This window comes from Sinocyclocheilus anshuiensis, unplaced genomic scaffold (assembly GCF_001515605.1).
Source record: "Sinocyclocheilus anshuiensis isolate Anshui unplaced genomic scaffold, SAMN03320099.WGS_v1.1 scaffold62, whole genome shotgun sequence".
In the NCBI taxonomy this organism is placed as follows: Eukaryota; Metazoa; Chordata; class Actinopteri; order Cypriniformes; family Cyprinidae; genus Sinocyclocheilus; species Sinocyclocheilus anshuiensis.
The window spans coordinates 1,690,720-1,710,954 of NW_015544180.1; the positions used below are offsets into that span (position 1 = coordinate 1,690,720).

The following is a 20,235-nucleotide window of genomic DNA, read 5'->3' on the forward strand; positions in this document are numbered from 1 at the left end:
GCCTCCTGTAGCGAATCGATGCGTTTTTGTAAGAAAAATATCCATATTCAAAACGTAATAATCGCTTTAATCTAGCTTGCACTCACTGTTGTACACGGAAGCAATTCCGGGCGGATGACGTATGAGGTCAGCGCTGCGCATGCGCCGCTCAGAAGTGATGCATGCAGAAGCGCAGCGGAGAGATCGAAACAAAACAACGATCACGAATTAGAAGTACAAAACGAGGATTTGTAAAGAAGAATGTCAGAGGATTTCGATATAAGCCAAGAGGAGACCTTTGATCCTGTAAACAAACGTTGGTTTTCACGAGACTCACCGGTACATGTGCAGCGCTGAACTCATACGTCATCAGCCCGGAGCTGCTTCCATGTAGGACTGTTGGTGCAAGCAACATTAAAGTTATTATTACGTTTTGAATATGGATATTTCTCTTACAAAAACACATCGATTCGCTACAGGAGGCCTTTGTTCACCGCCCGGAGCCGTGTGAGAAACTTTTTTTATGGATGGGCGCTTTTTATTTAACTTCTTTTGGACTGATGCATGCAACACCTGCTGAGTGGCATTAAACAGCTTGAAAGATCAAAGACAATTTTTAATATAACTCTGACTGGATTCGTCTGAAAGAAGAAAGTCATATACACCTAGGATGACTTCAGCGCGAGTAATTTATGGACTAATTTTCATTTTTGAGTGAACTAACCCTTTAAGAGTTTAAGGGCGTTCGTGGAGCTTCATCTTATGCGTTTGATGTGGAAATTGTCACGACGTTCAAAATATCAAGTGTCGCCTTCACTACAGATGATTGATGTGAACGGCGTTACGCGCTTAGGCAAGGTTATTCGACTTTACACAGAGCCTGTCAGTCAGATCATAGTGACAGGCAGCTGTTTGTGTCTGACGTCTAAGTGGATCTGAGCACTCCTCGGCACTGATCTCTGAAACGCCACAGTCTGTTTGGACGTCAAAACAGGTGCGAGGCTTCAGCTGCGGATAACATCTGAGCTGAAATACTGCCAAAGATATTACCTTCCTGCTCGCGGGGTCACTGAAAATCTGTTGCGATTACACACAGAGTCCTTACGGACGGCCGAAACGCATCTACAACACAACAGCTGTAAAACAGTCTATTAGCTCAGACTGGACCAATGGGACTCACTTGACCTGCAATGCATGAACACGTGTATGCCAGGGTTATTAAAGATATCTAAAACTACAACCATAAAAAACGCTTTTCACTTGAAATCAAATTTTGTATAATGTTATAACATTTTAACTGAAATAAATAAATTAATAATAATAATTTAAAAAAAAAACTTCATTTCAGCTAATTGCCAAGGCATCATTTCTCATTTTCATTTAGTTTAAGTGACGTGACGTGACGTGACGTGACGTGACGTGACATGTGGCCAAGTATGGTGACCCATCCCGCAACCTTTGGGTTACGAGTCCGACTCTCTAACAATTAGGCCGCGACTTCCCCAAAGTCGAAACCATTTAGTATACCTCAACCATTTAAGTTGAGGTATACTAAAATAAAAGTGAAATAAAAAAATAATAATAACTGTAGAGACAAAAAAGAATAGAATTAAAAAAGGCAAATATTAAACAATAAAATAAAAATAAAATATTAATGATAACTATATAGACATATATAACAAAAAAATAATAAAAATGACAAAAACCTTACCACAAAATTACTAAAACCAACTAAAATTAAAACAAACACAGAAAATAAAAAAAATTATAATTTGAAATAATAATAAAAACTATGCAGACAAATAAAAAATATATAAAATGAATAAAACAATGTCAAAAATACAACAAAATTATTAAAACAAACTAAAATTAAATTAAAAACAGAATTAAAAATAAAAAACAATTTAAAATATTAATAAACACTATACAGATATATGTAAAAAAAATGACAAAAGCACAACAAAATTACACAACTTTAAAAGTAAAATTAAAACAAAAAATATAAACTCAAAATATCAATAAAAATATAGACATATTTAAAAAAAACTAATAAAAATGACAGAAACACACAACAAAATTACTAAAACCTTAACTAAAATTAAAATGAAAGAAAAACATACAAATAAAATTAATTTAAAATATTACAAAAAAAACTATACAGACATTAAACAAATAATAAAAATGACAGAAACACACAACAAAATTACTAAAACTTACAAATTTAAATTAAAAACCTAGAAATACAAATTGATTCAAAATATTATTAAAAACTGTAATAGTTATAGTATTATCTCAACAACACTAAAACAACACACACATGCATGCAGAAAATAAATGAGAACATTGTGTAAAACTAAACTACATTTAGACACTTTCTGATGCAAATGTCAGTGATTTTCTGCATGGTTTACTGGCATCAGGAAAAGCAACAGCACAACTTTCCTCAACAGTTCGTAGCACAAACGCTTAATACGCAGGGGTTTGCTGCAATCATTAACTGTAAGTATGAGCCATAGCTTTTGCAAACAGCACTAATAATGTTTGTTGAACGTTTGCTGTATAATTAAAGCTCTAATTAACGCAGGTCAGAGGAAAATCCCATGCTTTGAACAAAGAGGCATTTCTGCTGGTTCAGAGTCAAACGCTGTTGTTGAATTATATGCTACAGTAGTTAAAAGGATCACCATGGTAACAGCGAGGAGAAATCCGCAACAACAGTCATTAATAACCTAGAGATACTGTACTGGGAAAAACGCCGAGAAATGAACCAACAACAAACTTGCTTCTGCTGGAGCAGGAGGTGAAATAAATCAAAAAGTTAGTTTATATGAAGCACAAGGGAACACATTAAAGCAGAACCACTGCTTTCCAAACACGAAAACGCCATTTACCCTACAAGCACCCAGATTAAAATCAAACTATAAAACACTACGTGTCACATCTGTTAATGTCAAAATCATTCTCAAATACACACACAATAAACAAAACCCAACATTTAATTTGAGCAAGATTCAAATCTTTCCTCGAATAGAAATCTGACAAAACATCTCAGCATGTCTTCTAGATGGGACACTGCAAAAATGAACACTTTGAAACCAGCAAAATACTTAAAGATAGAAAAAATGTCCCAAAATCAAGCAAAAATAAAATAAAATAAATAATGAAAAATAACAGCAATAAATAAATAAATACACAAACAAACTAACTAAAAATGCAATATGGTAACTAAAAACACCAAAAAAATAATAATTTTAAAGAAATTATTTTTATTCAGCAAGGATGCATTCAATTGATCAGAAGTGACAGTAAAGACATTTATAATGTTACAAAAGATGTCTGTATCAAACAGACTAAGTAATGATGCTGAAAATTCAGCTTTGCATAAATTGAATAATGAATAAATTATTTTACAATATATGAAAATATATTAATTAAAATGTTACAATGTAAGAAAACATGTAATAAATGTAATAATATTTCACAATATTACTGTTTTTACTGTATTTTTGATCAAACAAATGCAGTTTTGGTGAGCAGAAGAGATTTCTTTCTAAAAAACATTAAAAATCAAAATGTTTAATGGTAGTGTACACATATAAATTGTAATAAATAAATAAATAAATTATCCTTGAAATCAGATTACATTTTGGTGTAAGTGTTCGTAAAGATGCGCCAAATTAGTTTAATATTCAAGGCTTCTTATAAAATGAACTTGCTTATTGATGCCTGATTTTAGGACATTTTTGCTGCAAGTTTTTCCTCTGCTCAAAAGCAGCCTTTATCACTCAGTTGTTTTGGTTCCAACAGATCCTGGAACATCTAAAGAGCAGTTCTGTAGAGCACAAAGGTCACCTGTGAGCAGGAGGAGCGTGTGTGTGGTGTCTGAAGCACGATACATACTGTAGGACAGAGGAACGTCCAGCTCGCCCTGCCAGGACAGCTGCCCGAGATCATCTACAGAGTGCTGCCCTGCGGAAACACAAACATTAACACACCTCACGCTAACGTATGCACACAAACACAGAGAACACACTGTCCGTAAGTATAAAGCCAACATCAAACAGTCCTTCATATTAATATAAACCATTTCAGCATGTATTAAGCATCAAAAGCTGTGCTTAAATGTCATTGACCAGAGTTGTTATAACACTAAAACTTCTAAAAATCTAAATTTGACTGTTTTTACTGTATTTTTGATCAAATCAATGCTGTCTTGGTGAGCACAATTTCTTTAAAATCCAGTAAAATCATACCAACCACAACATTTTGTATGTATGTATATATATATATATTGTATGTATAAAAAGAAAACCTAAATTTAAATGAAATTTATAAATGTTGCTTGACGACTAACTGAAAACTTTAAGTTGAAGTATTTAAAATAAAATATACATATTGCAATAAAAAATAAATATATAAAAAACTAACACAAGTGACAAAAGTGCATAACAACATTTTTAAAACTTTAGTTTAGCTAAACTTTATAAACTGTATTTTTAAAACTTAACATGAAAACTTAAAATAAAAAGTAAAAGCTAATTCAAAATATTAATAATATAATAGCATATAAATAATACTAAAATAGCTCTCTCATCAACAGGATATAGTGATAAAGATATATCAGGGTTATTATAGTTAACTAAAACTAAACCAAAACCATAAAATAACATTTTGTTACTTGAAATAAAAAGAATGTTAACTGAAATAAAATTAAATATATATATAAAAAAACATATTTTATTTCAGCTGGTTGAACTAAATACTACTATGTACTAAGATAAACAACTAAAACAAAAAATGAAATAAATTAATTTAAAACTTTATAGACGTATTTAAAAAATAAATAAATTAAACTGACAAAAACACAACTAAATTACTAAAACTTTAACTAAAATGAAAATGAAAACAGAAAATATAAAAACTGATAAAAAAAAATTATACATCTGTATAAACCAAATAAAAAAAACTCATTAAAAATGTCAAAAATATTAATATTAATATTAAATTAATATTCAAATATTAATGTAAACCGGCAAATTACATTTGAATGGATTGTTATTGTTGCTTCCACAGACATATGTGTGTATTTTACAAACTCTAAATGTATTGTTTTGCTAATACTTATGTGTATTTAAATGTCTGAAACCTAAAAATAAACATTATGTGGTTAAAACACTGCATAGTTGTGAAAATATGACAAGCGCAGTGCACGTGTCTCTCTCTGGCTCAGCGCCAGCTAAAGCGCAAAAGCACAGTTTGAATTTGGCAGTTATGTGATGTCACCGAACATTCTAAATCCCGTATGTGGGACCGTACTCCCAGGGGCACGGAAATAACAATCCCATATGTGGGACCGTACTCCCAGGGGAACGGACATAACAATCCCATATGTGGGACCGTACTCCCAGGGGAACGGAAATAACAATCCCATATGTGGGACCGTACTCCCAGGGGAACGGAAATAACAATCCCATATGTGGGACCGTACTCCCAGGGGAACGGAAATAACAATCCCATATGTGGGACCGTACTCCCAGGGGAACGGAAATAACAATCCCATATGTGGGACCGTACTCCCAGGGGAACGGAAATAACAATCCCATATGTGGGACCGTACTCCCAGGGGAACGGAAATAACAATCCCATATGTGGGACCGTACTCCCAGGGGCACGGAAATAACAATCCCATATGTGGGACCGTACTCCCAGGGGAACGGAAATAACAATCCCATATGTGGGACCGTACCGCTCAAAGGGTTAAGAAAGTAAAGCGTCTCAGTTTTTGATTTCACGTTGACTTTAACAAGCTTTCAGCTAAAATCAGCGGAGAGTTTGAGGAGCAGATCGAGCGGGCAGCTCCGTCGCCTCTGGAGAGGATCTGTAAAGAAATTCAATCAGGTGGAATTAAACAGGGTGAAGATTAAGGCCAATCTGCATGAACCGCAGGGCTTCAGAGCCAAGTTGAATAAGCAAATAATACTTAAGCAACTTATTAAACTCTTTCACCTTGAGGAAGCGCGGCACGTGAGGCTATTAACTTTATCCTCTTTTACAGTCGCATCTGAATCATGCGCCGCATCTGAAGCAGCAGCGTCGCACAGTTAGCTCAATGGAGAGATGATTCCACAAACTGACATCCTTTATTAGCCGAGCAAACCAAAGTGGTCATTTCGCATCAAATTAATAATGCGTGATGTCACCGATATTCCTCTGACGGTTATTAATCTAAATGTTATTGCTTATGAAAGTGGAAGCGGGTGGATTATGTTGTTGTAGTGTTAACAATCGGCCCGTGGCGCGCTGATTATGCTGCATTATGTGGGCTGTGGTGATTCACTCAGGAGAAACAATGAGGAGCGGAGACGAGGCCACAGACGCTTGGCAGCTGCTTTCTTTCCGACAAGCTTCCTCAGTCTGTTAATTAGCTTTAGGAAACATCATTATTGCGCTGTCAACAGCTCAATCTCCCTCTAGGACATGTGCTCGGCAAATGAAACGGCTAAAAGACATACGGGGGCTTCTAATCTGTGTACTTTTTGGAGCTGAGTGATTTAAAAGTGAAAACATTAATATAAACAGTTTCAACAAGTATTGAGCATCAAAAATTGTGCTTAAATGTTATCAAACAGTGTTATGTTAATTAAAACTACAACTACAATTTTTAAATATTTATTTTTTATTTGTAACTTTTGTAAAAAGCAAACAAACAAAAAAACCTAAAAACCTGAAAAATAAAAATTGGAAATGTTATTTGGCAACTGAAATAATTTAATAATAATAAATAACTGAAATAAGTACTAAAATTACTAAAACCAAAACTGAACTAAACATAAATGAAAGCTAAATAGAACTGTAAAAAAAACGAATAAAATATCATTTTTAAAAAATCTAAAATCTAATTAAAATTAAATATAAAAATAAAAGATAATTCACTATAATACTAAAACTCCTAAAACTACATCTACAATTTTTAAAAATATTTATATTTATTTATTTAATATTTATTTCAGCTTTATTTCAAGTAACTTTTCTGAAAAAGTTAATTAAATAAGTTAATTAAACTTAATAAATAAGTTTATTTATTAATAAAAGTTTATTAATAAATATTAATAAATAATAATAATACATTTTACAATATCTGTTTGTAAAAAAATAAATTAAAATAATAATAAAATAAAAAACACCAAACCCTAAAACCCAAACTTTAATAAAAATAAGAAATGTTGAAAAAAAAAATAATATTTTTTAATAAATTAAATAATTAATAAATAATGAATAAATTAAAGCTACATAAAAAACAATAATATTGTGAAATATTATTACAATTTAAAATAACTGAATAACTATTCTATTTTAATATATTTTAACATGTATATTATTTCTGCGAAGGCAACACTGTATTTTTAGCATCATTACTCCAGTCTTCAGTGCCACATGATGATTATGTTGTTGTAGTGTTAACAATCGGCCCGTGGCGCGCTGATTATGCTGCATTATGTGGGCTGTGGTGATTCACTCAGGAGAAACAATGAGGAGCGGAGACGAGGCCACAGACGCTTGGCAGCTGCTTTCTTTCCGACAAGCTTCCTCAGTCTGTTAATTAGCTTTAGGAAACATCATTATTGCGCTGTCAACAGCTCAATCTCCCTCTAGGAAATGTGCTCGGCAAATGAAACGGCTAAAAGACATACGGGGGCTTCTAATCTGTGTACTTTTTGGAGCTGAGTGATTTAAAAGTGAAAACATTAATATAAACAGTTTCAACAAGTATTGAGCATCAAAAATTGTGCTTAAATGTTATCAAACAGTGTTATGTTAATTAAAACTACAACTACAATTTTTAAATATTTATTTTTTATTTGTAACTTTTGTAAAAAGCAAACAAACAAAAAAACCTAAAAACCTGAAAAATAAAAATTGGAAATGTTATTTGGCAACTGAAATAATTTAATAATAATAAATAACTGAAATAAGTACTAAAATTACTAAAACCAAAACTGAACTAAACATAAATGAAAGCTAAATAGAACTGTAAAAAAAACGAATAAAATATAATTTTTTAAAAATCTAAAATCTAATTAAAATTAAATATAAAAATAAAATATAATTCACTATAATACTAAAACTCCTAAAACTACATCTACAATTTTTAAAAATATTTATATTTATTTATTTAATATTTATTTCAGCTTTATTTCAAGTAACTTTTCTGAAAAAGTTAATTAAATAAGTTAATTAAACTTAATAAATAAGTTTATTTATTAATAAAAGTTTATTAATAAATATTAATAAATAATAATAATACATTTTACAATATCTGTTTGTAAAAAAATTAATTAAAATAATAATAAAATAAAAAACACCAAACCCTAAAACCCAAACTTTAATAAAAATAAGAAATGTTGAAAAAAAAAAAAATATTTTTTAATAAATTAAATAATTAATAAATAATGAATAAATTAAAGCTACATAAAAAACAATAATATTGTGAAATATTATTACAATTTAAAATAACTGAATAACTATTCTATTTTAATATATTTTAACATGTATATTATTTCTGCGAAGGCAACACTGTATTTTTAGCATCATTACTATTTTGAAATATTATTACAATTTAAAATAACTGAATAACTATTCTATTTTAATATATTTTAACATGTATATTATTTCTGCGAAGGCAACGCTGTATTTTTAGCATCATTACTCCAGTCTTCAGTGCCACATGATCCTTCAGAAATCATTATAATATGCTGATTTGTTGCTCAAGAAACATTTCTGATTATTATCAATGTTTTTGCTGTTGTGTGATTACCTTTCACATGGCCCCTGCCAAGCGTCACAAAGCCGGAGGAGATAAAGTTGTGAATGTCTTGACCACTGCGGAAGTTTTCTTTCCCATAATGCCCTACAAAGACAGACACAGCAAGTGTTATTAATGAAAACATTCCTTTTTCATTTTGTTGACATATTAGAGGTGACGTTTTGTTCAGAGGCGATTTTGGATCTCTTTTTATCACTCCAGAAATCAGAAAACATCAACTTTTTAACAATAAATCAGGGGGGGAAAAAATCAATTTTTGTTTTTAGGAATAAAATATAATATAAATCAGGCGGATGGGGGAAAGGTTTGAATGTTTTGGACTTGGACTGTTTGGTGTATTACTTTTTCATTTCATTTTCCTGTCAGACGCCCTGCTTCATTGTATAACACTTGCAATATATTTTACAAGTCAGCAGAAAACACAATAAAAAGATATGAAGTATAAACCAGGCGAATGATATATGAACAAACACCTCTGTAAAAGCCTTCAAAATATAGATAGGAATAAAACTGTGAGGTTTGGTGTATGTAAGTGCTGCTGAAGTCAAATAGATTACACTATAAATAGCACTTAAATGTGTATTTTGGACATTTTCTTTCCTCTAGTCTTGAAAAGTTAAACATTAAAGCTAAAAAAAACATACAAATATTTTTCATGTACTTAAAATAAATTTATTTTGCTCACCAAGGCTGCATTTATCTGATCGAAAAAATACAGTAAAAACAGCTATATTGTGAAATATTATTACAATTTAAAATACCTGTTTTCTATTTTAAGATAATTTAAAATGTAATTTATTCATGTGACACAAAGCTGAATTTTCAGCGGCCGTATGAATTGAAGTATACATACGCAATACACTTAAATATGTATTTTGGATGTTTTCTTTCCATTAGCCTAAAACAAGACAAGTTACAGAAGCAAAATTGAGCAGTGCATGAAAAACCAATGGTTTTGCCTGAAGTATCTTGCCTTAACTACCCTTTATACCCCACATCCATCACATCACGGCCTTGATTTCATGCGGTTATTGAGAAGTCATCTCAGCCAGCAAGCGATAAAAGGCACTCGGAGACGGCGGTCAAGACAAGGTGCTGCATTAAGTATTAATGGGGCAGAGGTTCTGCTCGTGGACTTGAGAGGCTTTAGAGGTCACTACAACACACTCTCAACACACACACACTCTCATCTCGTATTCGAGCCCTGCTGGGTTAGAGGACACTGGGAAACTTCACCGTCTTCCTCTGGAAGGTGAATCTTTGGCCATCTAATTGGACAGTAATGGCATCCCTGACCAGAGCTGCTTACCTCAAGGTCATGAGACGGGAGGGTTGAGAGGTTTATGTCATTGTCTTCTACAGCTGAAGTGTTTAAACCTATAAAACCTACTGTATCATGTTTGATATGCAAATCTCTAAGGTGCCAAAATGATCAGCATGATCAAAACTTTGGTGAAAAACCTATTGCACACAATCTACTACATTCCTTCTGTCTGATTGATAGGTTAAACTTTTTTTAGCGAGTAAAAGGCCTTTGTATAATTGTAAAAGTATCCACCTCCAGCTTGTGCTTCACATGTCTTTTTACTGATTTGTATAAAGTAAATGTAAGAATAACTTGAAAATAACTTGAGAAATCAGGTTGAAATGTGATCATCAAATATGATCATCAGGCTTTTGAGGAACATTTATTTGTTCATCTGTCAATCATGATTGTATTGCATTGTGTTATATGTTTTGAAACTATAGAGCTTTGATCATAAAATTAAGTATTTAAATAGCATCAAAGACATTTTTATGGAAGGATATTTCGGACAGTTTTCAAAAGGAATTGCAAATTGTATTTTCAATTGCGTTTTCCATATGTAGACATTTAAATTGTGACATAAGCCAAAAGCAATTGCAAATCTTGCATCATCGTTTGCATTTTTGCTTTCATGAATGCACAGCGACTGCCAAATTTCAAATGGAAAAGCAAAGTCCATTTGAACTGTATTTCCCATGTCTTACGAGTTATGAGCCTGTTATATTTCAATAGCAATATTAATTACCACGTCTGCTTTTTCACTCTCTCTGCATCGTGCATGTAACCTGCCGAAACTCAAATGGAATCACAATTTCTTTAGCATTTTAATTTTCGATGTCTTACACAGAGAACTGTTAATCAGTGTCAGGGGCGGGACTAAACTATGTGGCGTGTTTGTATTGGGGAGTGACATCACTCACAGATAATTGTGCCGAATGCTGCGAACAATGGAGGTAATCGGTAAAGGCTCCGCTAAAGACAGCTGCCAATTCGACAGATGCATGTGAACGAACAGACAGTGCAACCCGGGTCTCCTTACATTCTTGGCACCTTAATTCCGTCGTTTTTACCGCAAATGCAGCGACTATTCCCTGCTAACAGCATACAGTCATACGCACAATAGGTCAATATTCACCCTTAACCAAACGCTTTTCACATGCCTCAAGATCTCTTGCTGTTTGCACTCCGATTCATGCATGTGAGCAAACAGACAATCTGCCCCTCCTTCTACTCTTACTAGCCTGCCTATTTGCCACGTTACCTTATGTATTTTTTCCTCTTTTTGATCCATAAATAAGCACACGTCCTCTAAGCGTCGCGTCTGCCTCAACATCTCTCACTGTTTACAGCCACCGGACACTCCGATTGATGCACATGATTTTAAATATTAATAACTCAACTTGACTGTGGCATGTTCTGTGACAGCTGCACCTAGATCTGACTGGTGACATGTCATCTGGAGCAGACGTATTAAAAGTAGCAGCGTTTTCTGTTTGCTCACATGCAAACAGAAAATGTAACATTCAATAAAATATTATAGTTTCTAAATAAATAAAATTATAAATACATTTCTGACTATTATTTCATATGTCTGGCTTTACATGATTAATGTTATGACACTTTGCCATTTTCCAGTTTAAGTGAGCTTGAATAAATGAACCATTTGAACGAAATGATTCACTAACATGAATCAGACTTCTCAAAGCTAGTGAAAAATGCTTTTCATAACTGGAAAGACACTCTTCGTGCTTTTATTCTCAATTCAAAGGAAAACCTAAAGAGACCCACACACAAAGAGAGATGCACAGACATGTTATTGCATGCTGTGTAAATTGTGTTGAGATATTTCTTGGTGAAGTTTTGAGGTGGAACAGCGATTACGGTCAATACTAACAGTAAACGAGAGAGAGAGAGAGATATACAGACAGACAGAGAGAGAGAGAGAGAGAGAGAGAGAGAGAGAGAGATTCAGTCTCAAGAGTTGTTAAAAATGCTGTAATTTCAGGCGGTCTCTCATTTTGAGTCCTATATTCCCATTTTGTGTTATTTATGGCAGACAAAAAACATGCAATGCTTTTTATATGGTAGCCACCATATACTTCATGAAACATCAGCACCTTTGTTTCAATAATAATATCCATCTTTTATCTCCAAAATATCCATAGCAGAACTAAAAAATGGATACAAATACACTGATGGCTCATATTGAAAACTCAGATTTTGACTGCAGTCTTAATCATGCTAGATATTTCAATCAGATATAAAGAATCACAGGTCAGTGTGGACAATCAATTCCCAAGTGTCCCTTTCTACATGAAATCAAAGGCACAGGTGTCAAGATGACCCGGGAACAGTCATACCAGAGATCAGATTGCATTAAGAAACCCGTAATGAGAATAGCAGATGGGACCATTTGCCATCTTCATTACTCTGTCTCTCTCTTTATATTTTCCTCACAGTGGCTGATCTGTCCATCACTGTGATTTTGGTACATTGCTGCATGATGAAAGTTAATATTTAATGACAGTCTTTTATTAAAACAAGATCTTGTTGAACCATATTGTCTAATCAAACTGAGTAAAACTGAGTGAACATGCATGCTAATGTTTAATCTGAGAGATCTGCTTCATTTTAGCTTCTGATGCACATCAAATCTTCATGTCCTGGTTTAAAGAGCCTGAAGCAAGATTAAAGAGGCCATATCCGCAATTTTACCATCTAATTTTCGAATCTTGTTTCCATTAATAAAGCCAGCACCAAAAAAAATCATCATTTAGTATTTCATGACCATTTCCCATTCTATGACAGAATTAAACAGGCATTTTTGTTACTGTACCTTTAACGGAACAGTTCACCCAAAAATGAAAGTTTGCTCAAAATGTAGGCCTACTCCTCAGGCCACCCAAGATTTAGATGAGTTTGTTTCTTCGTCAGAACAGATTTGGAGAAATGTAGCATCACATCACTTGTTCACCAATGGATCCTCTGCAGTGAATGGGTGCCGTCAGAATGAGAGTCCAAACAGCTGATAAAAACATCACAATAATCCACAAGTAATCCACACCACTTCAGTCCATTAGTTAATATCTTGTGAAATGAAAAACTGTGTGTTTGTAAGAAACAGATCCATCATGATGACGTTTTAACTATAAACCGTCACTTTTGGCCAAAATGTGAGTCCATAATAACGCTTCCTACAGTGAAAAACTCCATCTCCTGTTGTCTCACATCAAAATCCACCCACATATTTGCTCAGAACTGTTTTAGACTGTTTTTGCTTGAAAACAGTGCTTGATCTGTGCATATTTTTCTCCTGATTCAGACCTTTTCAATGGAGAAAGCAATATTATGGATAGAGACTCATATTTTAGCCAAAAGCAACGGTTTGAGGCCAAAACGTCTTAATGTTGGATTTGTTTCTTACAAACATTTCACAACACATTAATTGATGGACTGGAGTGGTGTGGATTACTTATGGATTATTGTGATGTTTTTATTAGCTGTTTGGACTCTCATTCTGACGGCACCCATTCACTGCAGACGATCCATTGGTGAGCAAGTGATGTAATACTACATTTCTCCAAATCTGATGAAGAAACAAACTCATCTACATCTTGGATGGCCTGAGAGTGAAATAAAATGTCAGAAAATTCACTTTTTTTGGGGGGTGAACTATTCCTTTAAGGCTTCTATGCCTTTATGCAAATTGTCCTCTGCTGTGATTGGCTAACCTCTGCAAACTGATTTCTCACTTTTGAGTTCTGAAATCAACAGAACATGAAACTCAGAAAGAGAAACACACTATTTCCCATGTGAAAAGTGAAAACCCAGTGTGACTATAACAATCCTATCAGCTAAGTTAACATTTGTAGAGTAACTGCAACCATAAATTAAATTTCATTCAGTGATTCCTGGAATCATGTCAGTTCCAAAACACTATTTTTAAATAAGCATATAATGCGCTCACAACAGGAATAAGTATATGCTATAAATCAGTGAATTCGAGGCCTCAGACCGTATCATGCGATGCTCAGAAGGAGAAAGAAAATCTAATACAGCACATTCTTCCACCATTAAAAAGTTATTTAAACTCAGCTAGGGGTCAGAAAGGGACTACAAATGCAAAAACTTAATTCAATTTATATACCTTGGCATTAATAACAACACTTTCTCCTAGTTGAGCAATAAAAACACATGCATTATAATTGCATAATGGCTTGAAAAAATATTTTCGTTTGTTTAAAAATATGTAAATATGGATTTAACCTTGAAACGAATGTCAGTGTTATATTCATAAATTCAGATCTTCTTAAAGTGTCTGATTAAAATGAATGCATCAATTATATACATACATTATAATAGCACTAACCCAAACCCTAATGGACAGAGCAGAGTAATTGAAGGAACTGAGGTCATGGAGGTCAACCAAACGCAGAGATGGACTACCAGAGAAATTAAAGAAAATCTCTGAACGGGGAATCAATAAGAGAGTCAAAAGAGATTGAATTTCTTTCAGCCAATTAATCAGATGAGCAAACATTCAAATTTCTTTCTGTTTGAAAGCTTTTTATAAATTATGTGCCCTATTTAAAGGCATTTAATCAATCAAAACAGACGTTTTATGGATCACAAGAGCACTTTGTCACCAGCTCTCAGGAGAAAAGAGAAGATCAAACACAGCAGCATTCCTCTGATGCAATCACACACACACACACACGTTTAGGATAAGATGACAGATGATGCCCCCCTTAAGAACAATGTTAATTTATATTCAATTGTAACATATTTAGCTACAGTATGAGTTTAGCATGTGCAGAATGATGATCTACCAGACAATAGTCCCTTTCGGGCAATTTACCGGTATGAGAAGTGGTAACATTAACAGTAAATTACCAGTAATCTGCTCTGTTTGAACGCAGAATGAAGATTAGCGGTATGAGCATGTACAATCATAACATTCTGAAGCAGATGACGTATTTACTACGCGCGGGCTTGCGGATATCAAAGAAATGTCTAAAGTCATCTAATAGGATGTCTCTGGGCCAAGGCCGCTGCATGATTGTGAACATTTGACACAAAAATTTAAAACATCAACAAAAACACTGACCACGTTTACCCCTCCATGTTTACAAACAAAAATTACAAATATGAAATTTTGAAATTGATGTGTGATTGGCGCTTTACTGGTAAAAAGTGAAAGTGAAAGTAAAGTAATTCCGGTAATTTTACGGCAACTTACTGGTATTACTGTGTGAAAGGGGCTAATGTGTTATTATTGGAAATAAATAGAAACATTTGGACATTTAGCTGTTTTGTAGTCAGTGTAAAAATCTTACAACTATTTAAAAAAATAATAATAATTTTGGTCAATTTTAACCAATAGCCAAACTGCTATTTAAATCAGTCCTCCACAATCCCATCCCATTGCAAACCACATTTTCCCTCATTGAATATTCAGTTCCCTTTCAGTCGGTCACTTTCGACGTCATGTCGATGACCGACGAATTGGGAATCTCGCCAGAGAGACCAATCTACTTCGAGTGTAATCTAAACGAGCCAATGCACATTGGCATGCGATGATTGCATCCAGCTGCCTCTGATTGCAGTGCGAGTATAAATAGGCAGCAGGTGCAACGCATACTCAGCTTTTCGCTTCGGAGCCGAGCGATAACGTCGTTCTGCTCCTGCCAAGCTTAGTTTATCTTCAGAGAACGAGTTCAGCGCGCTCTAGGAAGCCCTTCCATATTGGTGGAACGGCGCTACAGTGGTGGTGGTTTCCCATGTTGAGTCGGGTTGCACACACCAGGCTGCACTACCCCGTTTGTGTTGCAGGCGGCCATCTCCCCTGTGCGCTTCAGCATGCTAAAAGAGCATTCACGGGTGGGCGTGTCTTTTTAAAGACGATGTTGCGTCTGTGCCAACTCGATGCTGCGACTTCGTAAAGACGACGTTGCGTCATGGTATAGATGCCGTTTCACCCATGTGTTTCTGGATGCTGTCGTTACCTGGCGCCTGGTGATGGTCACGATTGCTGCCTCACGTGCCTGGGCGTTAAGCACGCTGAGGTGGCGTTCATGGATGAGTCATGTTCTCATTGCGGGAAGATGACCATCTTGGAGTTGCGGGCCAGGCTCCATTACCTCAAAAGGGGTGGAGTTCCGGTGCCTCTGCCTTTGCCTCGATCTAGTTCTCTTCCTGGCAGAAGTCAGGGGAGGACTATTTTCGGCAGTAGCTCAGGCGGACTTAGGAACACAGTGGCGGCGACCCCTCCGAGGAACCAACCTCCCAGGGACTGTCACTCCTCTACCACTCCGCAAGCAGTTGAGCTCCCTCAGGAACATGCTGGGCCCTCTGAAAGGAGCGTACCAGCCGTATCCTATGGGGCTCCTCCCGACGATTGGATGTCGATCACTGCATCGGAGGGCGAGCTGGAGCTCTTTGGAGAGGAAGATTTGGCTACGCTGCCGCCCTCTGGGACGGTAGCCAGGCCTGAATCGGATCCTGAGATGACAGCTATGCTTTCCCGGGCCACTGAGAGAGTAGGGCTCGAGTTGAGACCTCCACCGCGTCCCGAGCCCTCGAGGTTGGATGACTGGTTTCTTGGGGTGGCCCGCACTGGTTCTCGGTGACCCACTCCGGTGCCATTCTTCCCGGAGGTGCATGAGGAGCTCACCAGGTCATGGATGGCATCTTTAACTGCCAGCAGCCGGTCTGGTAGTTCCTCCTCCCTCACCACCCTCGACGGCGGAGCAGCCAGGGGGTTTACAGAGATCTCCCCCGGTGGAGCGGTCGGTAGCGATGCAGTTGTGTCCTAGTACCGCCTCCACCTGGTGGGGCAAACCGTCCCTTCCCTCCCGGGCCTGTAGGTACTCATCTGGTCTGACCGGCAGTGCTTATGCGGCCTGTGGAGAGGCCTTACATGCCATGGAGTTACTGCAGGTCCACCAGGCTCAAGCACTGAAGGACCTGCACGAGGGTGGTCACGATCTGGAAGTTCTGAAAGAGCTCCGTACCGCAACTGACCTCGCGCTCCGAGCGACGAAGGTCACGGCGAGTTCTCTGGGTCGTGCAATGTCCACGCTTGTGGTCCAGGAGCGCCATCTCTTCCATGTCTCAATCCTTCCGCGCCACAGACCTTTTCTGCAGTTCGCGTTCAAAGGATGAGTATATCAGTACAAGGTCATGCACTTCGGGCTGTCCCTGTCCCCCCGTGTCTTCACGAAAGTTGCGGAGGGGGCTCAGTTGTGCGAGCACAGGGACCTGATGCTCAGGCACCTCAGCTTGTTGGGTCAACTGGGAAAAGAGCAAACTCTCCCCAATGCAGAGGATCTCTTTTCACGGTATGGAGTTGGATTCGGTTGAACAGACAGCACGCCTCACAGAGGAACGTGCTCAGTCAGTGTTGAACTGCTTGAATTTGTTCAAAGGCAGGACGGTGGTCCCACTGAAACAATTTCAGAGGCTCCTAGGGCATATGGCAGCTGCTGCGGCAGTCACGGCGCTGGGGCTGCTTCATATGAGGCCGCTTCAGCATTGGCTCCATGGCCGAGTCCCGAGGTGGGCTGGCAGCGCGACACTCACCGGGTCCAAGTCACACCGGCCTGCCACCAAACCTTCACTCCTTGGTCAGACCTCACATTTCTTCGGGCAGGAGTGCCCCTAGAACAGGCCTCGAGGCATGCTGTGGGCAAGCAGTCTCGGGGGTGTGGACGGGCCCCCAACTGCAGTGGCATATCAATTGCCTGGAGTTGTTAGCAGTGCGCCTTGCTTTGAACCGTCTCAAAGGATGCTTACAAGGCAAGCACGTAATGCTCTGTACCGACGACACTGCGACCGTTGCGTACATCAACCGACAACGTGGTCTGTGCTCCCGTCGTATGTCGCAACTCGCCCGCCACTTGCTCCTTTGGAGTCAGAAGCATCTGAGGTCGCTTCATGCCATTCACATTCCGGGTCTGCTCATACTTGCGGCTGACGAGCTGCGCTCCCTGGAAAATGGAGACTCCATCCCCAGTCGGTCCAGCTGATTTAGAGACGTTTCAGAGTCGCTCAGGTAGACCTGTTTGCCTCTCCAGAAACCTCTCACTGCTAGCTGTTCTACTCCCTGACCGAGGGAACACTCGGCACGGACGCACTGGCACACAGTTGGCCTCGGGGCCTATGCAAATATGCATTTCCCCCAGTGAGCCTTCTCGCACAGATCCTGTGCAAAGTCAGGGAGGACAAGGAGCAGGTCCTGCTTGTGGTGCCCTACTGGCCCATTCGGACCTGGTTCCCGGAACTGATGCTCCTCGTGACAGCCACTTCCTGGCGGATTCCTCTGAGGAAGGATCTACTGACTCAGAGATGGGGCACCCTGTAGCACCCACGTCCAGACCTCTGGAAACTTCATGTCTGGTCCCTGGACAGGACACGGAGGTTCTAGGTGACCTACACCAAGAGGTAGGGGCCACCATCACATCGGCACGAGCACTGTCTACGAGACACGCTTACGCCTTGCAGTGGAACCTGTTTGTCAAGTGGTGTTCCTCCCATCGAGAGGACCCCCGAAGATGTCCAATCAGAGTCGTGCTCTCCTTCTTGGAGCAAGGGTAGGAGCGAAGTCTCTCTCCACCCTTAAAGTTTACATTGCTGCTATTTCCGCTAACCATGACCTCGTGGAGGGGAGAATGGTCGGGAAGCACGACCTGGTCATCAGGTTCCTTAGGGGGGCGAGAAGGTTGAACCCTCCTCGACCTCCCTCTATACCTTCTTGGGACCTGTCTCTGGTGCTCAAAGCACTACTGTGGGTCCAATTTGAGCCTTTGCAGTCAGTCGAGCTGAAGTTCCTTTCAATGAAGACTCTGCTCCTGGTTGCATTGGCCTCCATCAAGAGGGTAGGGGACCTGCACGCATTTTCAGTCGATGAATCATGCCTAAAGTTTGGGCCAGTTGACTCCCAGGTAATCCTGAGGCCCCGGCCTGGCTATGTGCCCAAGGTTCCTGCTACTCCCTTCAGGGTTCAGGTAGTGAAACTGCAAGCGTGGCCCCCTGAGGAGGCAGACCCATCCCTAGCTTTGCTTTGTCCCGTCCGCACTTTAAGTTTGTATGTGAACCGGACACAAAGCTTCAGGACCTCAGAACAGCTCTTTGTTTGTTTCAGAGGCCAGCAGAAGGGGAATGCCGTCTCCAAGCAGAGGATGCCCTACTGGATAGTGGATGCCATCACCCTAGCTTATCAGGCACAGGGTGTGCCCTGCCCACTCAGGTTGCGAGCTCACTCTACTAGAAGTGTTGCATCCTCCTGGGCGCTCGCTTGTGGCGCCTCGCTGACAGATATTTGTAGAGCTGCGGGCTGGTGAGATTCCCAATTCGTCGATCACCGACGTGACATCTCCGTTCCCTCCTTCAGGGAACGAGGGTTAAAATACGTAACTGAGATGTTTCTTGTAAAAATACATCACAAGTAAAAGCAGTTGTGGATGTCATTTCAGGTTCACTTTAATACTAAACAATATCTATAGAACAGTGCTTCTCAACTGGTTTGGCCATAGGACCCACATTTTCCCATGGTCATCAAGCCGCGACCCACTGTATGATATATGTATGTGTGTGTGTGTGTGTGTATATATATATAATTAGTTTAAAAAAAATCATACCTTCATGCAAATCCTTCCCAGCTAACACAAGCAGTACCAGTTATGTGATTTATACTTTATACTTATACTTTACTTTTATTTCACAGGTTGCATGCTCATAGTTTCTTTTGCGCTTTAGTGAAATGATATACAGTGTGCGCCGCCGCATTTGCGCGTGCAATTGAAGAGTGTGTGCTACAAGCACAGTCTGACAGGACAGGATAGTTCGTTTTTTCTGAGGTGAGAGACTTTTTATTTCATAACAAGTTACAAAAATAACGATAGAATAATGAGACTGACAATAAGCCTGACAACAACTGCAAAAAAAAAAAAGTGTCAACAGCTTTCACGCACATGTTTCAAAATAAAGGTCTTGCATCAGAAAAACATTTAGAATTACGTTTTGTTGCTGATGTTGTTTATTTGACGGTACACTCTTTTCTCAACCCACCAGTTGAGAAACACTGCTATAGAATACATTTAAAAAAAAAAAAACGTATGTAATTTTC

The 20,235-nt window shown here is 37.9% G+C and overlaps 1 protein-coding gene across 1 annotated transcript in view; it reads right to left on the reverse strand.

The window, feature by feature from the left end:
* LOC107696366 (protein shisa-6 homolog) overlaps positions 1-20,235 on the reverse strand; it is a 106,204-nt gene that overhangs the window by 62,113 nt on the left and 23,856 nt on the right. The window contains exons 3-4 of the mRNA XM_016496668.1: positions 8,795-8,887; positions 3,880-3,948 (exon numbers count right to left, since the gene is read on the reverse strand). Coding sequence (XP_016352154.1) covers positions 3,880-3,948; positions 8,795-8,887 — 162 coding nt within the window. The remainder of the gene's footprint in view (positions 1-3,879; positions 3,949-8,794; positions 8,888-20,235) is intronic.